At 48.3% G+C, this 10,264-nt stretch overlaps 2 protein-coding genes across 6 annotated transcripts in view; both read left to right on the top strand.

Moving 5' to 3' along the window:
• The first annotated feature begins 276 nt into the window (after positions 1-276).
• Positions 277-4,225, top strand: HNRNPDL (heterogeneous nuclear ribonucleoprotein D like). Of its 3 annotated transcripts, XR_004060672.1 has the most exons (9): positions 277-463; positions 752-920; positions 1,009-1,170; positions 1,431-1,562; positions 1,673-1,787; positions 2,352-2,519; positions 2,684-2,780; positions 3,162-3,265; positions 3,955-4,225. XR_004060672.1 is itself a non-coding variant. In XM_030947020.1 (8 exons), the coding sequence occupies exons 1-7, from the start codon at positions 375-377 to the stop codon at positions 2,752-2,754; spliced, it is 906 nt and encodes a 301-aa protein (XP_030802880.1). In that variant the 5' UTR covers positions 278-374; the 3' UTR covers positions 2,755-2,780; positions 3,955-4,225. The 3 variants fall into 3 exon arrangements, 1 of the variants encoding a protein (XP_030802880.1); XR_004060671.1 differs by having other exon boundaries at positions 2,684-3,265; XM_030947020.1 differs by lacking the exon at positions 3,162-3,265 and having other exon boundaries at positions 278-463.
• A 1,538-nt stretch (positions 4,226-5,763) lies between these two features.
• The window catches only part of HNRNPD (heterogeneous nuclear ribonucleoprotein D), a 9,259-nt gene continuing 4,758 nt past the window's right edge, over positions 5,764-10,264 (top strand). For 2 of the 3 annotated variants that reach the window (XR_004060670.1, XM_030947019.1), the window contains exons 1-2: positions 5,764-6,112; positions 9,401-9,569. Coding sequence is in view for 2 of the 3 variants with exons in the window: in XM_030947019.1 (XP_030802879.1) it covers positions 5,922-6,112; positions 9,401-9,569 (360 nt within the window). In the remaining variant the exon portion in view is untranslated. The remainder of the gene's footprint in view (positions 6,113-9,400; positions 9,570-10,264) is intronic. The other variant, XM_030947018.1, reaches the window with a different exon arrangement.

The following is a 10,264-nucleotide window of genomic DNA, read 5'->3' as shown; positions in this document are numbered from 1 at the left end:
CCCCGCCCCTCCCCACCGCCCCCTGAACGGGGTTTCTGGGTTACGCGTTACAACCCACTGCCGGCCGGCCTGCTCAGCCCCGGCCCCCGCCCGCCGCGGTCCCGGTGCGGCCGTGCCCGTGTCCGCCCGGAGCCGCGGCACCGGCCCGGCCCAGCCCGCGCGATGGCGGCCGCAGGGCGGCTGCTGCAGCCCCGCCGCGAGCCGCCGGGGCGCTGCGGCGCCGGGCGGGAGGGCGGCGCTGATTGGCTGCCGGCGCGGCTATATAAAAGAGGCGCAGGCGGTGCCCGGATCTTTTCCGCCGCCATTTTCTGCCGGGCGCAGGTCTCCGCTGTCTCCGCCGCTCGCCCTCGCACCCCCGCCGCCCTCGCCCCGCCATGGAGGACGCGACCGAGATGAGCGGCGGCCAGGAGGAGTTCGCCGAGGGCTCCAAGATCAACGCGAGCAAGAACCAGCAGGACGACGGGTAGGGCCGGGGACGTGGTGGGGGGGGAGGTGTGGGGGAGTCCGCGTCCATGTCCGCCGCCCGCCCTGCGGCTCGGGGGGGGTGGCTCGGGGGCTGGGGGGAGCGCGGCCTTCCCTTGCCGCTCCATGGCCGCGCCCGCCTTTGTGTCCCGGGCGGGTGACCCAGTTTCCGCGGGGCGGGGACACGGACGGGGGGGCCGATCGGGGCCCTGACGTCACCGGCGGCCTGTGGGGGCGCGGGGGGGCTCTCCCGGCGCTCCCTCACCCGTACGCGTTTCCTGCCCTCCAGGAAAATGTTCATCGGAGGCCTCAGCTGGGACACCAGCAAGAAGGACCTGACGGAGTATCTCTCGCGTTTTGGCGAGGTTGTGGATTGCACTATCAAAACAGACCCGGTCACTGGAAGGTCGAGGGGGTTTGGGTTCGTGCTCTTCAAGGATGCTGCCAGCGTGGAGAAGGTTGGTGCTTTGCCTGCGGACCCGTGGCACGAAGCTAGCTCGTGTGGCTGTGGTGATCTGAGACTTTGCTCCTTTGTCTGCTTTTTAGGTGTTGGAACTGAAGGAACACAAACTGGATGGCAAGTTAATAGATCCTAAAAGGGCAAAAGCGCTGAAAGGGAAGGAGCCACCCAAAAAAGTGTTTGTTGGTGGGCTGAGTCCAGATACATCTGAAGAACAGATTAAGGAGTACTTTGGTGCTTTTGGCGAGGTATAGTATATTGGCATATAAGAACACCTCTAATTCTCAAGTCTAGTCTTGCCTCTCTCTTAAGAACGAATTTGTGAAGAGGGTGTTGGCCAAAACTAGAGATAGTTGAATCTTTACGTTAATGATTTCATGAAGTTGTAATGGTCTGATTTATAGCTGCTAAAAGTAGTCAGTGTAGGTTCTGCACTGCCAGATGGTTCTGGTGGCATAAAAGGTTGCTCACAAATTTCACACATTGTTTATATTCATTTTGATTTCAGATTGAAAACATTGAACTTCCCATGGACACAAAGACAAATGAAAGGAGGGGCTTCTGTTTTATCACCTACACAGACGAAGAGCCAGTAAAGAAGTTACTAGAGAGCAGATACCACCAGATTGGTTCAGGCAAGGTGGGAAAACTCTTGTTCTTAGCAGGTGAAATCTGTCTCTGTAGGCTTCTGTGAAAGAAACAGAATGCTCTTGGAATTCTTAGTAAGTTAAAGGATTTCTCTCCTTACAGTGTGAAATCAAAGTAGCACAGCCCAAAGAGGTGTACAGGCAGCAGCAGCAGCAGCAGAAAGGAGGGAAAAGCAATTCTTCTGGTGGACGTGGAGGCGGAAGGGGGCGTGGACGGGGTGAGTATTTTCCGTGGTTCTGTTAATCTAACTTACCAAACACTCAGGTGTTTGTAGATATTCCAGGTTGCAGGCTGTGCACAAATCTCATGTTTAAATCAAATGTGTGAAGTAGCCTTTTAGCAAGTGGTGTTTTGGTGGTTGTGGTTGCTCCTTGAAGCTGAGGAATCTCCTCTTGCTCTGCTTGCATTCAAGTGGTGAAGGGGCAGGGTGGATGCAGGGTGCTTTTGTACACCCTTGGTGGACCTGTAGCCAGCACAGTTACACTTTCACTTCAAAGGGATACACTTAATGGGCCCAAGGGCAGGAGACCAGGAGCTGTTTGCTGAGTGGGGTGGTCACTTTGCATCTTCAAATGGATCAGCTGGTACATTGAGGTTAATGCATCTCAATCCTTGAAGGTCAAGCAGACACAACTCACACTACACAGTAAGGCTCGTCCTGTGGTGTCACTTGGTGCTCAGGCAATTTCTGATTATTCTCATATCCAAGAAGTTAGATGAAGGGACACAGGAGAGGAGTGAAATAAGTTTTGAAACTTACACTTGCTATGCTTGGTTTCAGGTCAGGGACAAAACTGGAACCAAGGATTTAATAACTACTATGATCAAGGCTACGGGAATTACAATAGCGCTTACAGTGATCAGAGCTACAGTGGCTATGGAGGCTACGACTACTCTGGGTACAACTATCCCAACTACGGATATGGGCCAGGATACACAGATTACAGTGGTAAGTGGCTTTGCCCTCATTCCCCATAACAAGAGCAGCACTGCTCTTAGTCAGCCCATGGCTCCAAAGGTGGGATCCCTTGATGTGCTGCTGTGGGTGAAGTCTCCCTCTGAGGCTGGTGCTAACACTTGTGGGTTCTGTTTTTCCCCACATGCTACCTGCAGGCCAACAGAGCACGTATGGGAAGGCGTCCCGTGGCGGCGGCAACCACCAAAACAACTACCAGCCCTACTAAGGCAGTACCTAGTACCTGACAAACAGGTGTGTACAGGAGCACAAGCTCCACTCCGACTGTGCCTAATCTAATTTAAAGATCAATAGACAAACGAAGAGTAAAAACTTGCCTAGCATGACTTTTCCTTTAATTAAGCTTTTGTTAACTTAAAAAATACTTTTTTTTTAAAACCAGCTTTGCCTACGTGTCTATAGATCTTTAACTTTGTAAAAGTGTGACTTTATCTTCTTTAGTACTTCAGAAAAACATAAGAGTTTTTCTGGTTTGCGTTGTGTACCAGGTGGTCTAGAGGAATAATTAAACTTATTAGAAGTATTAACAGGTAAAGTACTGAAATGGGTACAACTTAAGGAAAACAAGAATGTTGTCTTCTAACTCTGACATTATACCTTGTTTGTACCCGCCAGCGGGAACTTCATTGCAGGCCGTGTGTCACCCTGACCACGTCTATCTCTGGGGTCGCACGTTGCAGGCAGAGCGCAAGGCATACACCAGAAAACGCTGTCCTGTGGTATGGTCTCTTCCAACTTCATGTACCAGCGTAAAGATTAAAGTGGAAAACTTCAGACTTTGGCTTCTTTTTTTAATCTTTTTTGGAGATTAAGTGTCTTTAACTTAAATGGTTTTTTACAGGAGTTAAAGTACATAAATGCCTTTACAGCTTAATCATTTGGTCTTCTGTTTAGTGTTGTATTTCAATTGTGGAACCTCATTTTAAATGTGCATTCTTTAAGATTTTAATGCTTGCTTTTTTCTTTTTATAGCTAATAGTGAAATCTGCAAACCAAAACGAACTTTTAAATCTGGATAAACATTAAAGATCATGTGCATATGGACTGTTTGAACTAGTGACCTGACTTGTGTTGCACATAAGTCATTTGGTTGTATAAACAAATAATCAGAAAGCCTTTTGGCAGTATTTCCAATATAAAAGAAAGTGATCTAGAGCCTGCTTACTTGTCTGAATTGGATGGTTGTTGTTTTGGAGCAGCATCCTACATGGGCTGGATATTTGGGAAAATAAATTACTGATGGGTAACTAAACAAACCTCTTGTGTTACCTTAATAAATATGCATATGATCTTTAACAGTGAAGAAAGGAATATATAGAAGACTTAAAGCAGTTCATGAAAATGGACCTTTTAACAATCCTGTAGTAACTGTCACAGATCTGACATGCATTTTGTCTTGATTTTTTAGGTAGAGATACTGCAACAAAAAGCCATCTTGCAACGCATCGCGAGTGAATGGAGGGTGGTCTTCGTGAGAGGAAATGACTGTTTTGTAAAAGACTTTTAGTGAATGACACAACTGTGTCCAACTGTACATAGCAGCCGACTAGTTTTCTTTTATGGTTTTTACTTTCTTTTTGCCATTCATGTTATGACACAATGTGGACTTGTGTTTATACAAACTTTATTTGTATAATTTCATGTTAAAAGATTCTCTAATAAATGCTTACTTAAGTGAGTGTGGAGTGTTGCTGTCACCTTAAAGTGTTGTAACTATAGTTTTACTTGGATGGAAGGGCAGGTACCTCTCTGGAGATCAAGGTTACTGTGAGAACAGGTCTATACACCCCTTTCTTCCTCCTGATCTGTCCTGAGAGCACCAGAGTGCTTGGAATTAGCATCACTGTGGAAGATGGCATAGTTGTGTCTTGCCCTCTGCAGCAGCAAGGAGAGAGTGGTCTGTGGCACAATGCTGCCAGTTTTGTACATCTCAGGAGGTATCTCGAACTATAGCAGCACCTTTTCAATGCTGATAGCACTGCTTTAGGAGTTGGAGCTTTTCAAGGCTTCTCAAGCACTTTAAACCAAGTATTCTAGAATGTAGCTTAATTACTTTCCCACACCACTTCTATTCCAACTCCAAGCAGTAGATTACAAGTTCTTGAACTTCAGGATCAGCAACTATTTTCTGTACAAGTTAGGTCCTGTACTGGACTCTTCTCACCTTCAGAAAACAGGTTTCCCATCTAGTGCACACTAGCAAGCAACAACTGAGCCTGAGTGCTGGAGAAGGAACACCACATTAACCCAGCACATTTCTGGATTAGAGTGGTTGGGATGGGTAAAGGAGCGTGTTTTGTCTGAGGCAAAAGGATTGCAGCAGTCTGCCTGAAGATTTGATGTTTCTCAGGCATCAAAATAAACCTTGCTTGTTAAAACTCACTGATGTCACTGACTACAAACTGAAGAATCAGCAAGAAGCCACAGCAATGTGTGAGTTCATACACTGCATTTGTGAGTGCAGGTGGATCCAGCACTGTCCTCCACAGCAGCTGAGGGAAACCTGTGCCACAAGAGCACGGCTTCATTGCTCCAGTGGTTTGTTAATACACAAAACCCTGCTAAAAGCAAAGTTTTACTCGAATCTGTGATCCTCCTACTTGGCGCTAGCGAAGTGCAGCTGGAGTACCGTGTGCAGGTCTGGGCTCCTCAGCACAAGAAAGGCCAGGGGCTCCTGCAGAGGCTCCAGTGAAGGGCCACAAAGATGATGGGGGCTGGAGCTTCTCTCTCACGAGGAGAGAGTGTGGGAGCTGGGCCTGTTTGGCCTGGAGAAGGCTGAAGGGGATCTCATCATGCACATCGATATCTCAGAGGCAGGCACCAAGAGGATGATGCCAGACACTTTTCAGTGCTGCCCACTGACAGGACAAAGAGCAATGATCACAAACTAAAACACAAGTTCCACTTCACCACGAGGAAGGACTTCTTACGTGGAGGGTGGCAGACCAGTGGAACAGCTGCCCAGGGAGGTTGAGTCTCCCTCTCTGGAGCCATTCCAAACCCATCCCGACCTGCTCCTGTGGCCCTGCCTTGGGCGGGGGGGTTGAACTGTACGATGTCCAGAGGCCCAGCCCAGCCCTATCGATTCCGTGAGTGTCCGTGTCAGCCCCCCCAGGCTCCGGCTGCTCCCGGGGCCGTGCCGCGCTCCCCCCGCGCTCCCACACGGCTCCCGGGGGCGGTGTCACGTGTCTGCCCGCCGCGCTCCTTCCGGCCGCCATTTTAGGTTGGGTCGGTGGCGGCGCCATTAAAAACAGGGAGCGAGAGGAGGAGGGATCCGCGGGATCGGCGCGCTCGGCCGGGGCCGCCAGCGGGGCCGGGGCCTCGGCGGGGAGGCGGCGGCACCGGGGGTGGCCGGTGCGGGGCGGCGGCGGCGCCATGTCGGATCAGCAGTTCGCTCTGGACTCGGCGGCGGTAGCGGTTGGCGCCGGGGGCAGCGCGGCGGAGCCGGCGGAGCAGCCTGAGGGGCAGGCGGGGGCGGGGAGCGCCGATGGGGGAGGCGGCGGCGGCGGCGGGGTCGAGTCGGAGGGAGCCAAGATCGACGCCAGCAAGAACGAGGAGGACGAGGGGTGAGCGGCGGGGGCGGGTTGTGTGTCCCGGGCGGGGCGCGGCGCCCCCGGCCCCGTTCGCTGCCCTGTTTGTTTACTTGGCGCCTCGGCGACGTCACGGGCCGAGCGGCGGGGGCGGCGTCTGGTCCCGCGATGTGCAAATGGTGTGGTGTGCCTCAAACTGCAGGCCCTTTTACTTATTTTCCTTTTTAACGATACCTTTCCTGGGAGTTAAAGTGCGGTGCGTGCGTGAGGACAGTAACTCGGTGTAGCCGAATGCTCTGGTTGCAGTTGCAGTATTGCCCTGTGCTGCAGACATTACTGAGTGTTACCTGAGTGCCAGAGGCGTCAGGTACCGGGACTTCTTCCCAGCCTAAAACATGCCCCTGCTTCTCCCGGAACTTGCTTCGGGAGGATTATGTTAGGTGGTGTCCGAACTTGAGAAGTAGCAGTCGAAAAGGCAGGAAGCTGAGCCGGGGGAGGTTCAGGTTATGCGCCAGGAAAAGGTTTTTCACCTAGAGCGTGGTTGGGCAATAGAACAGGGAAATGGTTACAGCACCAAGTCTGACAGAGTTCCAGAAGCACTTGGAAAACGTTCTCAGGCACATGGTGTGACTCTTGGGGTGTCCTCTGCAGGGCTGGGAGTTGGACTTGATGATTCTGATAAGTACCTTCCAGCTCAGCATGTTCAGTTACTCTGTTTTATGGCGAGTAAATACAGCTTTTAATCTTCATAGGGTCTCTGCCTGGGGCAGTGTCCCTTTTGTATTGCCAGTGAAATTTGTGTGTAATAAATCCAGCGACAGGACAGGCTGTTGCGCTCTGCTGTCTCCTGTCGGGCCGTGAAACTCGAGCTGCAGGTCTGTTTTTGGTCAAGGCAGAAAATAACTTGGATAAAGGAGTGCTAACTACTGTGTCCTGCAAATACCTACTGCAAAACCTTCCTAAGTGTCTTCCTCCTTCAGTAATAACCTGGGGTGTTGCTGAGAGAGATGCTAATAATCTGGGATAAGGCAGAGGGAGAGCAAGAACCATTTTTGAGTATTTTGCTGGGATTAGCAGAAATTAAAATGGTTTTGTTACTTAACAGTTGTTCTTAACAGCTGAAAATGCCTTTGGTGTTTGCGTGTTTGTTTTACTTGTTACCCTTGAATACACACCAATTAAAGGGTTTTCATGTGCAAATTCAGGTTCTTTTGACGCAAGAGATCCTAGAAAAAGTGGTCTCTAAGCCGTGCAGTGATTACAGGTATCACACATTGACTCGTAGTCTGGTTCGGTCTTTTTGACCCATCAATTCTTCATACTGTACAGGAAACAAACTTTTTTTGACAACCCTTCTGGTCGTAAAGGGAAAAAAGCCGATCTGTGATACCTTGTTTAGCTAAGGTTTGAAAGCTTTCCCAGTGCACTTCTGGTAACTTATTTTGGGAAACTGTATGTGCTGATGTGGCTTAGACCAGCCAGACTGTGGGCTAGGAAATGTGTGTATTTTACAAGCTTTTGGCAGCGCTGTGCCACTGCTGCTGAATTGTTGTGCTCATGTTTGTGGTGTAGCCCTGACCTGAGCTCGGTTTCCCGTGGAGCAGTAGTTGATGTCGGGGCAGACTGAAGCAGCTGTGGTTCGCTGCTCTGTGACTGGGCTCAAAGGTGCAGTTCCTGCATGGAGAGACAAAAAACCTTCCAAGGCTCTTGGTTTCAAGCTCCTGTTCTTGGCCTGCCTGTCCTTAGGAATACAGAGGAGGGTCTGTATGTTAATATGGAGACAGGTGGCTTGGGTAGCAAGTGTCAGTTCAGTAGTAGCTGCTGGAGCATCACTACCCCTCATGTGTCAGAAACACGATGCTGCATCCTCTGTATCTTCTGCTTGGGTGAGCAAAGGGCAGAAAGCTCCTTTGATTTACTGCCTGTCCTGGGGTGAGGCTGCTGGTTTAGCAGGGTGGGCCCTTTCTTCCATGGGGACAATAAGAAGTCACAGCTGATAGAAGGGGCTGTTGGCACTTTGTTGAAGAGAGATCTGGAGCTAACTGGAAAAGTGGATAAAGGGATGGGGAATTGGTGCTCCTTCTTGATGGATTTGGAGACTTGCTATAAAAACATCTGAAGCTCCTGAACCCCTCATCTGTATGGTTTTTGTCAGAAACTGAATGCTCTTGTTAATTCTGTGAGAGCAGAGCTAAGTCAGCAGAGGTAGTTCAAAGGAGCAGTTTTTGATTTGAGAGAGTTTGAGCTGTGGAGGTACAATGCTCTTTCACATGATTGGCAGCAATATTTGTGCGTGGGAAGTGGAAGGGTTGGAAACATGATACAGTGGTTTTTCAGGTTTTCTGGTACCTGTGTCTGATTGTGAAATAAGTTGGGACAGTGAAAACAGGCAAAGCTTTGTGGAAGGTGCTTTTATAGATCATAATGGATCATATTCTTTGGTTAGAGCTCACAGTAAAATCTTCTTTATCAGTATTAGAAGAGATCATCTCAAATCAAATCCTCTTTTGAATGGGTTCCTAAGCCCTATGCCTAATAACCTGGAATGTTTCATTTGTGTGTATATGGCTTGATTTTTCATCTTTTAAAATTTTGGTTTTTTATGCCTTACTAACATGGTGGGAGGGTCATGATTTGATTCTAGGCTTCCAGTGTGCTTTTGAAAATACAGGTTAAGAACTATGTGCTGTGCACATCTGCCCAGCAACACTGCTGCTGTAGAAATACTGGAAAGACATTCTCTTGAGGGTAATGGATTATGCCAGGTGTTTATATAAAGTTTTTGTGAGAAAAGAGAACTTCTGACCATCCAATACTTACTTTGCTTTTTCATAACTGCTTTCTGGGGAAGGGAACTTGACTAAACTTTATTTATTTTAGTTTATTAATTTGGGCATATGTCCAGTCCAGACTGGTAGATAAATGCTTGTGTTTTAACCACACTTCCTTACAAATCTAATCTGCCTGCATGTGTTTCAGTTGTGTGGAGGCTCCACAGATAACTGGATGGAATTAAATGTGTGATAGGGATGTAAAGAAGTAGTAAATTATCTTTTTGTCACTACTGCTGGTGATTTCTTGGGACAGCAGAGTAAGCAGCTGCAGGAGAAGACAATGCAAAATGTTTGTGTGTGTGGAAGTCTTTATCTGTCCTGGCCAGACTCACTTAAGCAAGTTGTCAAAAAGTGCAGGCCTGTGTGTGTGTAGTGACATGACTGATAAAATCCTGCCAGGCCCATGCATTAGGGTGTTGAGCTCATAAAGCTTGGCAGTGCAGGATTTTGGGTAGCACACATTTACAGATTGACCAACTTGTCTTAACAGGAAAATGTTCATTGGTGGCCTTAGTTGGGACACCACGAAGAAGGATCTGAAGGACTACTTCTCCAAGTTTGGTGAAGTTGTGGACTGCACTCTGAAGTTGGACCCCATCACCGGGAGATCGAGAGGCTTCGGCTTTGTGCTCTTCAAAGAGTCGGAGAGCGTGGATAAGGTAGGATTAAAGTAATGAAACGTTCAAATTCAGGTATCAGAGATAAAGCACTCACCAGGATGACTGTAGGCGTTGTTCTTACATCTTCTGGTAAAGATGATTCAAGGGTGCAACATGTTTCATGTGCTTGTGAAAATGCTTTCTTTTATGACCCACCTTACTCGTGATGCTGTGTCCAGGACCAGCTGTGATTCATGAGGTATGTATAGATTTGGGCACTTACAGGTTCTACAAGCCATTAGACTTGGGCACTTTAAAAATACAGTGTACAAATGTCTGCTGCCTGCTGCTGTGGAAGCAGCAGTTGCAAAGAACTTCTGGTCCTTGCATTCCAGAGCTGCACCCTGAATCCCTAGAGTATGGCCAATAGCTTTGATACATTTAAACTCTATCCAAGCAAAAATTAATTGTTAACTTTCCTGAAATGCTGTGGATACAGCACACAGAAAAGTTTTCACCTTAATGACCTTTGTGATATCTAAAGTACAGATTTTTTACTTCATAAGGTTCGAGGATGAGAAGAGTACTTTTTTAGAGGTGTTGCACTCTTGCTTCTGCTGGGTAATAAGTGGTTCCAGTTGTCAGAACTGTCAGTGGGTAGTGATCAGAAATCACAGAACTTCGTTTTTGTGCAACAAATTATTAGTGTGATCCTGGTATTGAAATTGAAGCAATTTTTGCCTTACTTAAAACAT

The sequence above is a fragment of the Camarhynchus parvulus genome, chromosome 4 (genome assembly GCF_901933205.1).
Source record: "Camarhynchus parvulus chromosome 4, STF_HiC, whole genome shotgun sequence".
NCBI classification, from domain to species: Eukaryota; Metazoa; Chordata; class Aves; order Passeriformes; family Thraupidae; genus Camarhynchus; species Camarhynchus parvulus.
The sequence above is the reverse complement of the archived record's forward strand: the minus strand, read 5'-3'. Positions and strand labels throughout refer to the sequence as shown.